Genomic DNA, 14,478 nt, shown 5'->3' with positions numbered 1-14,478 from the left:
CAAGCGGAAGCGGGCGGCGGGCGCGCCGGAAGTACCGGGGGCGGAAGCGGAAGCGGCAGCGGCCGTGTCCTTCTGGACCGTGACGCCGGGGCGGCACCATGGCGGACACGGCCTCGCAGGTGCTGCTGGGCTCGGGGCTGGCTGTGCTGTCGCAGCCCCTCATGTACGTGAAGGTGCTGGTGCAGGTAAGGAGGCGGCGGAGACCGGGAGCGCCGCTGGCGGCGGGCAGCAGCGGTTGGCGGCGCCCGGGGCTCCGCTGCTCCCGGTCTCGCTGCTCCCGGTCCTTTTTTTTTTTGCCTTCAGCCCTGCCCGGTCTCGGAGGTGCCCGTCGTTTTCCTCCCTGCCCTACCCGGTGGCACTGATCCTTCCCTTCCCGGTGCCTCCCCGGTCCCGACGACCCTGGGGTGTCCCTACCCCCCCCCACCCACCCCGGTGACCCGGACCCCCAGGCCCGTGCGTGGCAGGCAGGGTGACCGCAGAGCAAAGCCACCCCCGGGTGCCCCCGGTGCTGGCAGGACCAAGGTCCCCGGCGTGGCGGCAGCGGCGGCCCCGGGCTTGCTGCCTCTCGCCGTCCCCAGAGCGTCTGGGAGGCCCGAGCAGACGGTTGGGATCCAGGGAGCGAGGGGTCGCGGCGCAGCGGCGGGGGCTGCGGCAGGGCCGCTCGGCCTTGCGTGGTGGCCAAGCGCGGGGCTGTCTCCGTGTCTTAAAGGTGGGATACGAGCCTCTTCCGCCAACTCTGGGAAGGAATATTTTTGGACGACAGGTTTACCAGCTGCCGGGTCTCTTTGCTTATGGTGAGTCCGTCTCTGAGCCGCGCGTGTCGATCGTGTCGTGCAATCACATCACGCGCGTCAGGTCTCAGTGACCCGGTGTGAGGGCTTAGAGCTGAGGAGGGAGGGGTTCTTGGTCTGTGGAGTGGGTCTGTCTCGCGTGTAGGGCAGCAGTGGGGCAGAGCTCTTTGGTGTCCTGTATGGTGTGGGTCCCTGTTCTACCAGTGACACAAATGGATCTTCTGGAGCCTCTTCTGGTTGGAGCTGAGGGGTAGCTGCTTGCTTCGCAGGTCCATGGAGATGTTCCTCTCGATAGCATGGGATAAACTGGAGGGGAAACGGTGGGGAAGGGTATGTGGCTCGACAAGTCCTAATGTCCCTGTGAACTTTTTCCCCTTAGCCAAACACATTGTGAAGGTAGATGGAAGAGCAGGACTCTTCAAAGGCCTGACCCCCCGACTCTGCTCCGGAGCCATCGGCACCATTGTGCACAGCAAAGTGCTGCAGGTATCGTGTGCGGTTTGCGTGGGGCGCAGAGCGAGTGGCCCAACCTCACAGGGGGGCCCAACTTCGCGGGCAACAGCTTGTACCCTGCGCTGTTGGTGAGCACACAGCTCGGCCAGACGGCAGCTGCTGGCCCGCACCAGCACGCTGGGGCACTGGAAGGTGACCTGGGGCCCTGTGAAGCCGTAAGCGTTGGCCCCGTGTGGGGGCTGCGACACCCTGCCGCAGCCCCCGGGCCACACAGGGGGATCGTCTTTGCTTCCCAAGTGGGCTGGGAGCTGGGGCAGCATGACTGCCAAGGCCTTGAAGGCTCTTCCATCCCACCCCATCGTCAGCACGGATCCCCCGTGCCAGTGTGGTGCTGTGACAGCCTGTGCCGGAAGGGCCTTCCCTTGTCCCCCTCTAGCTGTGCTAACTGTACCCTTTTCTCCGTAGCGGTATCAGGAGGCTGAGCAGGCTGAGGTATGTCTGAGACTATTTCTCTTTGTGAATCCTCTCTCCCCTCCCTGGCAGCTGCTCCTTCCAGGCAAGGCTGTGCCCTGTGGGTGTCGGCAAGAGCGGAGGCAGCCCGGAATAGAGCTGGCTTTTAAGCGCTGCTCCCAGAGAAACGCGTAACAGAGAGCCGCGCTGCTGTGCCGCCCGCAGCGTGGGGGACTCTGGCGGAGTCAGGAGGTGGGGGAGTACGGACCCTGTACTTGGGAGGATGGATGGTTTCAGCAGGTGGGGTGCTGGGGGGGGGGGGGAGTGGCGCGTCTGGCAGGTTGTTCCCTGCCTGATGCCTTCTTGCACTCTCCAGCCAGGAGCCAGCAAGAAGGAGCCCGTGTCCTCGTTGGAGCAGGTTCTCAAGGAGGTGAGAGCGTAGCTGGGGCTGGAGATTGGGCCGGGGAGCTGTTCCTTCCCTGGTGGGGACTGATCCAGGTTCAAGGCTGCGAGCCTTCTTTCCTAGGGCTTGTGCCGGAGTCTCTGTCTGAGGGAGGGCTGGCAGATCTGCAGTCTGTCTCTGGCGTGTCCCCCCCCACCTGCCAGATGGCTCCTGCCCTGGCAGGCCGCCGCGTGACAGCGGGGCTGTGCAGAGCCGATGCCCGGCGTGCACCCAGGATTACCCTCGTTCCTTGCAGCCGGCGGGAGAAGGGTGTTGGGGTGAGCGTGCTGGGTTCACCCTGGTGAGAGCGGGGCTGGGAGCATGCGAATCAGCGACGCCCGTGGTGCACGGTGCGACGCTGGTGCTGCTTGGGAACGCCTCTGGGCTCTCTCCTGCTTCCTGCCACGCCAGCGCAGCCCTGCCGCCTGCCCTCGCCCGCCCTTGCTCTCTCCGTTTGACAGCCTTTTTCTCCTCCAGACCTCCCGAGAGATGGTTGCTCGCTCCGCCGCAACGCTCATCACCCACCCATTTCATGGTAGGTAAACCCCGCGCAACCGATGCAGAGCTTGAGGCCACCGCTCCTCCGCGCATCCTTGTCCGCCTTGGTGGCCTGGCCGATGGGTGGTGTAGCTGTATTGCTGTTGTATTGCCCTGGAGGGTCCCGGGAGTGCCTTTGCTCCCCGCTGACCCCACGCTGTTTGGCTCTGCCCCGCAGTGATCACCCTGAGATGTATGGTGCAGTTCATCGGCAGGGAGACCAAGTACAGGTACGGGGGCAGTGGGGCTGGGGCTTGGGGGCTTTGCTTTCCTGGGGGGCTGGGGAGGGAAGGATGCTGCCCAGCCCTGTGGTCCTGGGGAGGGAGCTGTGCTCGTTCGCCCAAACGGTGGGACTGAGGCAGTTTGCCCGGGCAACTCGCTTCTAGTGCAGAGCACTGTGTGACTGGGGCTCTCTTCTCTTTCTCCTCTGGCCCAGTGGGACACTAAGCGCCTTCGCCACGATTTACCGAGAAGAGGGCATCCTGGGATTCTTCGCGTGAGTGCCATCGACGGCGGGGCTGGCTCTTGTTGGGGCCTTGTATGGGGCAGCGCGGTCGCTTGCAAAAGATCCCTGGGCCTTGCTCGTTGCTCAGATGTTGCTTCTCGCTTCGGCAGCGGTGCCTGGTGCTGCACGTCTGTCGTCTTGCTGGGCTTGATAGACCTCTGCCCTGATTGCAGCCTCGGCCACTGTTGGAGCAAGCGGTCCCCACTCTGCCTTCCCACAGAGGACCTGGGTCCTGAGTGCAACCGGCAGTTGAGACCGCAGATCCGTCAGCCCTGGGTTGTGACTGGCAGTGACCAATATCTGATACGTGAGGACGTTAAAAGAGAGCAAGCGCCTAGCAATCATTGCCCAGGAAAATCTGCCTCTCGCCGTTGGTAGCTCAGAGGTGTCTTGAGTCAGAACTGCGTAATTCCCCTCAAGAAGTTTTCCTCTGTGCTCGGTTACTTTTCGAACCGCTGTAGGCCTTTGTCTTCTGTGCATTCCTGTCACAAGGAGTTCCCCCCGTTACCTGAGCGTTGGGTGAATAGCTGCTGCCTCCTGTTTCTAAACCTGCCTCCTGCCGCCATCAGGCGATGGCTTGAGTTCTTGTCTGCTGGCCCGCATCTCGATCTGGGGAGGACACCTGCACGAGCCGGCTCTTTCTGAACCCTCCGTGCGGCTGGATCCAGGCAGGGGTTCGGCACTAGGAAGGGAACTGCTCACGTTCCTGCTGCCTGTTCTCTTTCAGGGGCCTCATCCCCCGGCTTCTTGGAGACATCCTTTCGCTGTGGCTCTGCAACATGCTGGCCTACCTCATCAACACATACGCCCTGGAGAACGGGGTACGGGCTCTGCGCTCTCGCTCGGACGTCGCTCCGGAGCGTGGGCCCTGGGGTGGGCTGGGGGAGGCAGTGACCTGCCTGACTGGGCTGGGGGAGCTCTGCCTGCGTCGCTGGTGTTTAGCTGACGGCAGGCCCGAGGATGCAGGCCCAGGGGCTGCGATCAGTGAGGGCTGCGGCGCTGAGCAGGAGAGGGCTCAGAGCACAGCCCGGGGGTGGGTCTGGCCTAGGGGCAGCCCGGGTCCCCGCTTTGGGGTGGCAGTGTGGCTCTGCGGGGTTTGAAGGCACCTTTCTCTACTCACAGGTCTCAACCATGACTGAGATGAAGAGCTACTCACAGGCCGTGACTGGAGTGAGTACAGCCCCTCTGCGCGCGCGCGTGTGTGTGTGTGTGTGTGTGTGTGTGTGTGTGATGCTGTCTCTCTAGGGGTGGGTGGAGTGAGCCGAATCCTTTCCTTGGCACTGGGGAAACAGCGTATCCCTGGAGAGGAGAGGGTGATATGTGTAAGCCTGCCCGTCTTGCTGCTGCTGGGAGTGGGGAGTGGAGCTGGGTGCTGCCCCAGGCTGTGGAGGGACCAGCCTGCGGAGGAATTAATGCTCGTGGAGGAGCGTGAGCTGGCCCTACGCGCAGCAGGCTGCCTGCTTAGGGCATGTGCCGTGGCCTCACCTCACCTCTGCGCAGTCCGTCGCTGTTTGCTGTCCCGTGGAGCTTAACCAACGCGTCGGAGCAGACTGTCTGCGGGAGAGGGTTCCCTGCTGGGGGTGTGGGGGGGATCACTGGGGACCCTCTGGGGCTTGTTTTTCCCCACCTGGAGGAAAGCGGGTGCCAGCGAGTTGTTTTGCCCAGCAGGGCTGCGTGCTGCGGGAGGGATCCCTGCTCTGTGCCAGGGATGCGAGCAGATCGCAGCCGGGGTGGGGATGCCTGGCGCTGCTAACCAGCCCTGCTCTCCGTTGCAGTTCTTTGCTAGCATGCTGACGTACCCCTTCGTGCTGGTCTCCAACCTGATGGCCATTAATAATTGTGGGTGAGTGTGCTGCCACCACCTCCCTCGCCAGCGTGCGGACCCCGGGACCTTCCTGTTGTCGCGGCCGGGCCTGGCCTTGCTGCACAGCCCTCGTCTCTCTGCATCCCTGAGGGGTCTGGAGACACCGGTGTGGGTGACAGCCCTGTCCCACCCTGCAGGATCAGTTCCCGAAATCGCCATCCCGACACTCCCAGCCTTGTGGTGGCACAGAAGAGCTTCAAACTCACAGCCCTGCCGGCCGTGGGCCCGATCCCTTGTTTCATGATGCTGCCGGGGGGAAGGCGCTGAGGTGGAGCTGGGTAGGGCCCTCAGCCTGAGCGCAGCCCCAGGGAGGGGTTTGGAAAGGGCCGTCGCAGGGTTGAACCTAGCGCACAGCGTAAGATCTGCCGCACCCGGGAGCGTGGCCGCTCACCGGTGCGAGCTGGGGAGCGCGGGGTCTGTGCAGCTGGGCTGGGATTAGCTGTAGCGGCTGGTGGGGAGCTGGGGGTGGCAGAGGGCTGCGTCCTGTCCCACCAGCTGGCTTGGCCCTGGGCAGAAGTTAATTCCCTGCGGCTCTCTCTTCTCCTCCCCAGGCTAGCTGGGGGCCTCCTCCCCTACGCACCCACCTACTCGTCTTGGCTGGACTGCTGGAGCCAGCTGCGCAAGGAGGTAAGCAGCCAGAGGTGGGCAGTGCCGGCGCACCGCCTGGCTACTAGGAAGGGGTAGGTTGGAGCCCTGCGGTGCTCTGGGGCCTGTGTCCTGCCCGCCACAAGCCCCTGCAGCGCGAGGGGACCAGCAGCGCAGCCCATGGTCGGTGCTGAGCCCCTGCTCTGTTCAGGGCACTCGGAGGATGGAGCGGTCGGCCTGGAGGTGGTGGGTTGTCCCTTGCTAGGGAGCCATGATGGGGCGTTGGGGCCCTGCTGTGGACCTGGCTCACCTGGTGGTAATTCTCTCTGCTTCTAGGGCAACATGAGCCGAGGGAACAGCCTGTTTTTCCGCAAGGTGCCCACAGGGAAGCGATATGTGTGGGAGGAGAGGAGATTTCGCTGAAGCTGGAGCTGAGAGTGGAGTCCCAGAGCTGATGCTGGGCTCCAGACACGCAGAATCATGAGAGAGTGGTGATTTCTATACAGATTTTTTTTTTTTTAATCATTTAATCCTGAGAGACAAAGGTGGCTGTGAGAGTATCTGTCATGGGGCTGTGGGCTTCCTAGGGGGGAACCTGTCCTGGGTGGAGATGTCACCCCTCAGCTCTGAGTGTAGCAAAGCACGTGTCGCTATGGCCTTGAAAGCTCCTTATCTCTGCATCTGAGCCAAGGTGTCCACCGTGGCGAGAGCAGGACAAGCAGAGCAGACTGGGGCCCTGCCACTCTCCTGACACGTGCCTTCTGGGTGCAGGGTCTGGAACACCACACCAAGGTTACTGTATCAGAGGAGAAAATCCCGTCAGGCATGCCCCAGCAGAGCCCTGGGGCCATGGGATTAGCTTGTTAAGTGTAATCCTATATCGACAGTCCCGTGGCTCCTGCGCACGGGAAAACGAGATTATCCCTGCAGTCAGGAGTCAAAGACTTCAGCGACTTCAGGACGGTCGTGCAGCCCTGTGTCCCCTCACAGAGGGGGACACGCTGTCCCCCTTCTCGTGCTGTGGCCGATCTCCTGGGTTCCCTCCTACTCCGGGCCGAGATCCAACAGCGGGAGCAATGTCCATGCCGCAGCCGCGACAGGCCTCCCTGTGTTGGACTTTGCAGGGGGAGGCACCTACAGCCTGACGTGGAACGCTTGGGTGACTGCCTTTGCCCTGTGCTCGCTTCATTTGGCGAGGCAACGCAAGACCGTGGCTGCACGGTGAATCGTGCCTCTCCCCCCTGCACCCTGAGGCTTCCGGAGTAACGTGGGCTCCTCTAGCGTTCTTGTACAGAGGAGAGCTGGGCGGGTGACAAGGTGGACAGAAAACGGGCCGGGCACCTGGGCTCAAAGAGCTGGGGAAGTTCAGCTGGCGGCCGGTTACTAGGGCCGTCGCCGCCATCGGGCCTGGGACGACATCCTCAATAATGATTTGGACGATGGGATGGAGAAGCGGGCTTGGCGGGCGGGCAAGTGACCAAAAAACGGGCTGGGGGAAGCAGCTGGTACGCTGGAGGGCAGGCCTGGGTGGAGAGGGACCTCAAGGGGCAGAAGCAACAACCGAAGCCAAACACCAAGCCCTGGGCTGGGCTGGGGAGCAGCAAAGTGTAGCGGGGCGGGGGGAAGAAAACCTTTGTGGGGCCAAGCCAGGAAAGGGAATTTCCCTCCTGGGAGAGGGGAATAACACGTGGCCGAGCATTGGCCCTGGCCTTGGGGCTGGCCGTGCCCTCGACAGGAGCGGCTGGGGCTGCCGGGGTCCCTCCCCGCTTCCATCTTCCCCGAGGTTGTGATTTTATGTTATTTTTGTTCTCCCCAGCCGTGATCCTCCTGCGTCCTCTTCTAAGCGGGAGCAGGAGAGACCCCAAATGCCCCAGGAGGAGCCGACCCGGCCGCTCAGGGCCCTGCAGCGCGGGGCTGTCCCCCCAGGAGCGCTGCCCGCTCCCGCCTCAGATGGCTGATGGCGGTAAAAATAAGTCACAAAATGACGCCGGAGCGTTTCCTAGCTTGCCCCGAAGCTGCTCGTGGCTGCTGACTTGAGCCTTCCTTGTGCAGCCGGGTAGGTTTTATTGCTGGGTGGGTACCAACCTGCGGAGATTAGAGGAAAAGGCGGAGGAGCTGGAAAGAGCAGAGATGAAGGACACCACGGGCATGCGGCCAGCGTTCACCAGGGGGCCGGTAAGGCTGCAGCTTTTGCAGGAAATTCGCCTCGTTTAGCATGAGGAAAGGGCGATAAGGCCCAGCGTTACTGCTTGAGGCTGAGACGCAGGTGCACAGCGATGGGAGGCCCCCACCGCGTGCCGGCGGTTGAGAGGCCGGGCGCTGCGGCAGCTTGGAGCGTTGCAGGGTCGGGACGGGTCAGGTGCAAACCTGCGCCTGGCTCCGTCTCGCTGGGCTGGAAACCGCCTAGCGGGGTGGAGGAGGTGGTGAAAGGCGAAGCTCTGGTGGCTTCTGCAAGACCTCTGGACCCGTCTCGGTGGAAGAGGACAGGGCAGAGCTAGCCTTGAGCTGATGCGTCCCCGAGGCTTCGCATGGTCCCTGTTGAAGGGGTTGATGGTGGTGGTGAGGAGAGGAGGGGGTGGAGGGGGGAGGCGGGCTGCAGCCCACCCCGCCGGCGCTGGCGGGAGAGAGCGCTTGTCCTCTCCTTGTCCTCTCTCCGGCGGGGACCGTCAGAGCGGAACGAAAACCGCTCCAGTCTCGGCGCCTTGGTTTCGTGATTACCGTTTGTTAACGGCTCCGGAAACCTTTAGACCGCTTCCCGCCGTCGATCCCGGGAGCGATTCTTATCTCGGTTATTTCTAGAAATAACCGAATGCTTTTTAAAAAAAAAAAAAAAGGGGGGGGGCAGGACAAATCTCGCAGGAGATGGGGCAGCTTCCGCCCCGAAGGCCGGAGCGGCAGCCAGCGCGCGGGCCGCGCGCCGAGGGCTGTTGAATAGCTGCCAGCGCCGGGAGCGGGTCGGGGCAGAGTCGTCCCCCCTTCCGCCGGGGGCGGAAAGCGATAGTGTAAGGCCCCCCCCCGGCCCGGGCGGCCGCTCGAGCTCGGTTCGCTGTTTGGCGGCGGAAGAGCGCGCGGCTCGATTTTGGGGCCGGCTGCGCCGGGAGCAGAGGGCGAAATCTAAGAGGCGGCCGCAAAACCGGCGGGCGCAAAGCGGGGGGGGGGGGTGGAGGGTGCAAGAACGGCGGGAGAGCGGCACAGCTGGCGGGAGGGTCTCGCGCCTGGTGGGACGGGTGCACAGCTGGTGGTGTGGTCTCACAGCTGGTGGGATGGGTGCCCCACTGGCTGGAGGGCTGCACAGCTGGCGGGACAGGATGCACAGCTGGCGGGACCGGTGCACTGCTGGCAGGATGGGGGCACAGCGGGTGGCATGGGTGCACCACTGGTGGCATGGGTGCATAGCGGGTCGGATGGGCGCACTGCTGGCGGGACAGGGTGCACAATGGGTGGGATGGGTGCACTGCTGGCAGGATGGGTGCACAGCGGGTGGGATGGGTGCACCACTGGCGGGACAGGGTGCACACAGGGTGGGATGGGTGCTCTGCTGGCGGGACAAAGTGTACAGCGGGTGGGATGAGTGTGCAGCAGGTAGGAGGGGTGCCCCGCTGGCAGGACGGGGTGCACAGCGGTTGGGATGGGTGCACCGCTGGTGGGATGGGGGTACAGGGGGTGGGATGGGCGCACCGCTGGCGGGACAGGGTGCACAGTGGGTCGGATGGGCGCACCGCTGGCAGGATGGGCGCACAGGGGGTGGGACAGGGTGCCCTGCTGGCGGGAGGGGTGCACCGCTGGTGGGACAAGGTGCACAGGGGGTTGGATGGGTGCCCCGCTGGCAGGATGGGTGTACAGGGGGTCGGATGGGTGTACAGGGGGTGGGACAGGGTGCCCCGCTGGCGGGAGGGGTGCACAGTGGGTCGGATGGGTGCACTGCTGGTGGGATGGGTGCCCCGCTGGCAGGATGGGTGCACAGTGAGTAGGATGGGTGCCCCGCTGGTGGGACAGGGTGCCTTGCTGGCAGAATGGGTGCACAGTGGGCAGGATGGGTGCACTGCTGGCAGAATGGGTGCCCCGGGGGCGGGACGGGTGCCCAGGGGGTGGGACAGGGTGCCCCGCTGGCGGGACGGGTGCCCCGTGGGTCGGACGGGTGCCCCGGCGGGCGGGACGGGTGCCCCGGCGGGCGGGACGGGTGCCCCGGCGGGCGGGACGGGTGCCCCGCTGGCGGGACGGGTGCCCCGCTGGCGGGACGGGTGCCCCGCTGGCGGGACGGGTGCCCGGCGGGCAGAGGGCGGCCCCGCGGGTGGCCGCAGCGCGCAGACGCGGCGGGGAGGCCCTCGGGCGGGGGGGGGGGCTGGGGCCGCCCCGGAAGGGCAGCGGGGCAGCCCCGCGGGCCGCTGCGCCATGCTGGGCGGCGGCGGCGGCGGGTACCTGAGCGGCGGCAGCGAGCGGCGGTGCCGGGCGCGGCTGGCGGCGGCGGGGCGCGGCGGGGCGGCGGCGGCGGCGGTGCTGGTGCCGCTGTGCGCCGTGCGCGGCCGCCCGGCGCTGCTCTTCACGCTGCGCTCCAGCGCCCTGCGCGGCCCCCACAGCGGCGACGTCAGGTAGCGGCGGTTGGGGGGGGCGGTTGGGGGGGGGGGCGGTGTTTGGGGTGGGGGGGGCCCTCACGGGCGCGCTCGGCTCTTGGCAGCTTCCCCGGGGGCAAGCGGGACCCGGCGGACGGCGACGCGGTGGCCACGGCGCTGCGGGAGACGCGGGAGGAGCTGGGCCTGGGCCTGGGCGCCCAGCGCGTCTGGGGCCTGCTGCCGGCCGTGCCCGACCGGGTAGCGGCGGGGGGGGGACACGGGGGGGCGGGGGGACATGGGAGCTGGGGACATGGGGGACGGGGGGGCGGGGGGGCTGGGGACGAGGGGACAAGGGGACATGGGAGCTGGGGACAGGGGGACATGGGGGACGGGGGGACATGGGGGATGGGGGGATGGGGACGAGGGGGACACGGGGGCTGGGGACGAGGGGACAGAGGGACACGGTGGACACGGGGGCTGGGGACGAGGTGACGGGGACACAGGGAGCTGAGAACACGGTGATGGGGACGGGGAGGACACGGCTGGGGACAAGGTGACGGGGACGGGGGGACACGGGGGCTGGGGACGAGGTGATGGGGGACACGGGGGGGCTGGGGACGACGTGACGGGGGGACATGGGGGACGGGGGCTGGGGACGAGGGGATGGGTACGTGGGGATACAGGGGGCTGAGGACACGGCTGGGGACAAGGTGACAGGGGGACATGGGGGCTGGGGACGAGGTGACGAGGGGACACGGGGACAAGGTGATGGAGACAGCAGGGACACAGGGGGCTGAGGACATGGTGGTGGGGACAGGGAGGATATGGGGGCTGGGGACGAGGTGACGGGGGACCGCTGGGAACAGCGGGGACGGGGACCCCGGGGACACGGGGGCTGGGGACAATGGGACGGGGGGACGTGGGAGCTGGGGACGAGGTGATGAGGGATGTGGGGGCTGGGGATGAGGTGACGGGGACGGGGGGGACATGGGAGCTGGGGACGAGGTGACGAGGGGACATGGGAGCTGGGGACGAGGTGATGGGGACACGGGGGCTGGGGACGAGGCGACAGGGCCAGCGGGGACACAGGGGGCTGAGGACACGGTGATGGGGACAGGGAGGATACGGGGGCTGGGGACGGAGTGGACATGGAGGCTGGAGATGAGGTGACAGAGACCGCAAGGACGCAGGGGGCTGAGGACACGGTGATGGGGACGGGAAGACATAGGGGCTGGGGACGAGGCAATGGGGACGGGGGGACATGGGGGCTGGGGACGAGGTGATGGGGACGAGGTGATGGGAACAGCAGAAGCGCGAGGGTCTGGGGACAAGGTGACAGGGACAGCGGGGACGTGGGGGGCTGAGGACGAGGTGACAGGGACAGCGGGGACACGAGGGCTGGGGACGAGGTGCCCGGGACACAAGGGACACAGGGTCCGGGGACGAGGCAACCGGGACATGGGGCATCAGGGGTGTCTGGGTGACAAGGTGGGGGGGGTCTGGGGACATGGGGTAGCTGGGACACGGGGTGTCTGGGGCACTGGGGACAGGGTGACAAGGACACAGGATGTGGGGTACTTGGGGACAGGGTGTCTGGCAATGGAGCAGCAGGGACGTGGGGTAGCTGGGGACAGGGCAACAGGGACATGAGGGATTGGGGACAAAGCAACGGGGATGTGGGGGGTGTGTGGGGTCGGGGTGACAGGGACAGGGGGCACTGCGCGCGAACACACGATGGGGCGTCTGGGAACAGGGTGTTGGGTGACGAGGACATGGCCGATGGGTGTCGAGGGGTGGGGTGGGGGGGGGTGCAGGTGACAAGGACACAGGCGTCTGGGGCTGGTGTGGGGTGGGAGATGGAGGTGCCCGGGAGCAGGGTGCCGGGTGGCAGGGACGCGGGGCTGGGGACTTGGTGCTGGTACCAGACAGGTGCGGGAAGGCCCCCCCCCGGCAGGCGGGGGTGGGGTTTGACACCCCCGCCCCCGTCACTGCTGCTGGTCCGTTGTGCTCCCTTCCAGCAGGGAATGATGGTGGCTCCTGTCCTGGCGAACCTGGGGCCCTTGGAGGACGTGACTCTCACCCCCAACCCCCAGGAGGTGGGTGACTGCGCAGCGGCCCTGGTGCCACGCTGCCCCTCGCGCCTCTGCCCGCTCTGGGCTCCCCTTGGCCCAGACCTGCCTGCAGACGGGCCCTGCTGCCCTCCCAGTCCCTCCCAGTCCCTTCCTGCTGGCCACCCCAGTGCCGAACGCCGTTCCAGCCAGCTCCTCGCCCGTCTCCCTGGGACCCAGCAACTCGGGCAGTGGTAGGATGAGGGGGCCCCGCTTTCTTTCGCTCTCTCCTGCGAAAGCCCTTTCGCAGCCCCCCCACCCCGGTAGCCACATCCCCAGCCTTGACAGCCGGCCTGCGTGGGGAGGTCTGCCGCAAGGAGGAGGCCCCGGGCGAGGCAGCGCAACTGTCTCCCTCCGCCTCTCTGTGCCCAGGTGGAGGAGGTCTTCACCGTCCCCTTGGCTCACCTGCTGCAGGCGCAGAACCAAGGCTACACCCACTTCCGCTCCAAGGGCCGCTACAGCCACACGCTGCCCGTCTTCCTCAACGGGCCCCACAGGGTGTGGGGGCTCACGGCCGTCATCACCGAGCTGACGCTGGAGCTGCTGGCGCCCGACCTCTACCGCAGGAAGACACGGGTGACTGGTGACCGCTGAGCCCCCCCCACCCCTGCTGCCCCCCCTGTTTGTCTGTTGGCAGAGGGGGATTGGGCCTGAGTTGTCTTTGGGAGCGGGGACGTGGCAAGCTGCTGGGGTGCCTCCCCTTGGCGACGGTGGCACTCGCAGGCCTGGGGGTGTGGGACAGCGGTGGTCGATGCAGCGCCTGTAGCGACAGACCTTAGCGAGTGCCTTGTCTGTGCTGCTGTTTTATTCCTCCGGGCCCTTTGGGCGCCTGTAGGACACTTGCCGCGCACTCCTGATGGGCAGGAGGATGCTGGGGCAGCCCGGGAGCCGGCTCCGCTGTCCCCCATCCATGATGCTGCCAGCCCTTTCCCACGGGGTCACACCGTCCTGTGCCCTCAGTTGACGTCCCACCTTGTGATTTAGCCAAGTAAACGTTTCAACCACTTGTCTCCAAATCTTGAAGCCGCGGAGGAGCAGCGAGCTCAGCTCTCAGACCAAGGGCAGCTCTGCCGTCGTTAGTACGGGGGGAGAGCAACCCCGGTGTGACGCCCAGGGGGAGTTTGCGGGGAGCTGCTTCTGTCGGGGGCCTAGGGAAGACCATGCAGCTGTGCAAGATTTTTTTTTTTAATACCCCCTGCTGCTGCTGGTTGCTGCCCCACGACCCACGCCTTGAGTCATGAGCATCTCACCTCTTGTTCCTTTACCCTCTCCTTCACTTGTGAATCCTGATTTTTATGTGTTTTTCCCCCACTAGACCAGCGCAGGGCATCGCAAGGGACTTTTTGAGATGGGAACAAAGCCAAAACTGGAGGGGTGTGTGGGGGGGGTGGGGTTGATGGATGGAAGAAAAGACCGATCACTACAGTCTTGGGGAAGGGTTCCCCATCAGGATCTGGCTGTAAGGTCAGCGGGAGAAACGCTCAAATCAGCAAGGTCAGCAGGAGAGGCCCCAAGCAGTCATGGAGGCCCTGGCGGATGGCAGTGCTGAGCTTCCACCCTTGCTGCTTTCAGCAACCGTGGGAGCAGCGGACTTTTCAAAAGCCCCTAGGAAGGGAGAACAGCACCGAGCCACAGAGCCGTGACTTCTGGTCTAGGCACCCTGGTGGGAACTATGTGGGACCAGAATTAGCATGCACCAGCTAAATACCAGGAAGAGGCACTAGAGTTGGGTGTACAGGAAGGCTGTGACCAAGTTGTTGCTAAAACAACATGCGAAAACCACCTCCTGTTAAAAAATAAAAACCAAACCACCCACTCAGCTTTAAGCTGCTCTGGAAGAGCTTTAGCAACGTTTCACTTGTTTCTTCAAAAAGGGAGCTCCTCCATAAGCTATTAAGTAGTCAAGCAGCTGGGAACAAGAGACGCACAGCGAGCCAACAGCGTGGCCAACAACAGCTCTGGCTCCTTCACAGCAACCCTCTGCCAACGCCAGCATGAGGCAGACGGGCAGGAGCACCTGCGAGGTCTTAGGGCAGCCCAGGTCACCCAGGAACATGTACCCACCCTGTGAGCGGAGGGCTGCGCTGCTGCTCACCGGGGCCGGGCAGGGAAAGGTGGGAGTCGTTAGGCAGCGCTTGTGGGTGGCAGCTCATGAGCCACGATAAAGGCACCAGGGCCAAACTTTGTAGGAGT

General features: G+C 65.2%; 2 protein-coding genes across 2 annotated transcripts; both read left to right on the top strand.

Moving 5' to 3' along the window:
* The first annotated feature begins 15 nt into the window (after positions 1-15).
* Positions 16-6,171, top strand: MTCH2 (mitochondrial carrier 2). Its single transcript, XM_068944359.1, has 13 exons — positions 16-185; positions 710-794; positions 1,171-1,277; positions 1,710-1,736; positions 2,071-2,124; positions 2,614-2,671; positions 2,852-2,903; positions 3,110-3,169; positions 3,906-3,999; positions 4,301-4,348; positions 4,954-5,021; positions 5,594-5,669; positions 5,964-6,171. The coding sequence occupies exons 1-13, from the start codon at positions 99-101 to the stop codon at positions 6,048-6,050; spliced, it is 903 nt and encodes a 300-aa protein (XP_068800460.1). The 5' UTR covers positions 16-98; the 3' UTR covers positions 6,051-6,171.
* Positions 6,172-10,019: 3,848 nt separating this feature from the next.
* On the top strand, positions 10,020-14,131 carry NUDT8 (nudix hydrolase 8). The gene is made up of 5 exons (XM_068944090.1): positions 10,020-10,216; positions 10,303-10,435; positions 12,196-12,273; positions 12,658-12,861; positions 13,858-14,131. Exons 1-5 carry the CDS (start codon positions 10,020-10,022, stop codon positions 13,987-13,989), a joined length of 744 nt encoding a protein of 247 aa, XP_068800191.1. The 3' UTR covers positions 13,990-14,131.
* Positions 14,132-14,478: the final 347 nt, after the last annotated feature.

Source organism: Struthio camelus, chromosome 5, assembly GCF_040807025.1.
Source record: "Struthio camelus isolate bStrCam1 chromosome 5, bStrCam1.hap1, whole genome shotgun sequence".
NCBI lineage: Eukaryota > Metazoa > Chordata > Aves > Struthioniformes > Struthionidae > Struthio > Struthio camelus.
The sequence above is the reverse complement of the archived record's forward strand: the minus strand, read 5'-3'. Positions and strand labels throughout refer to the sequence as shown.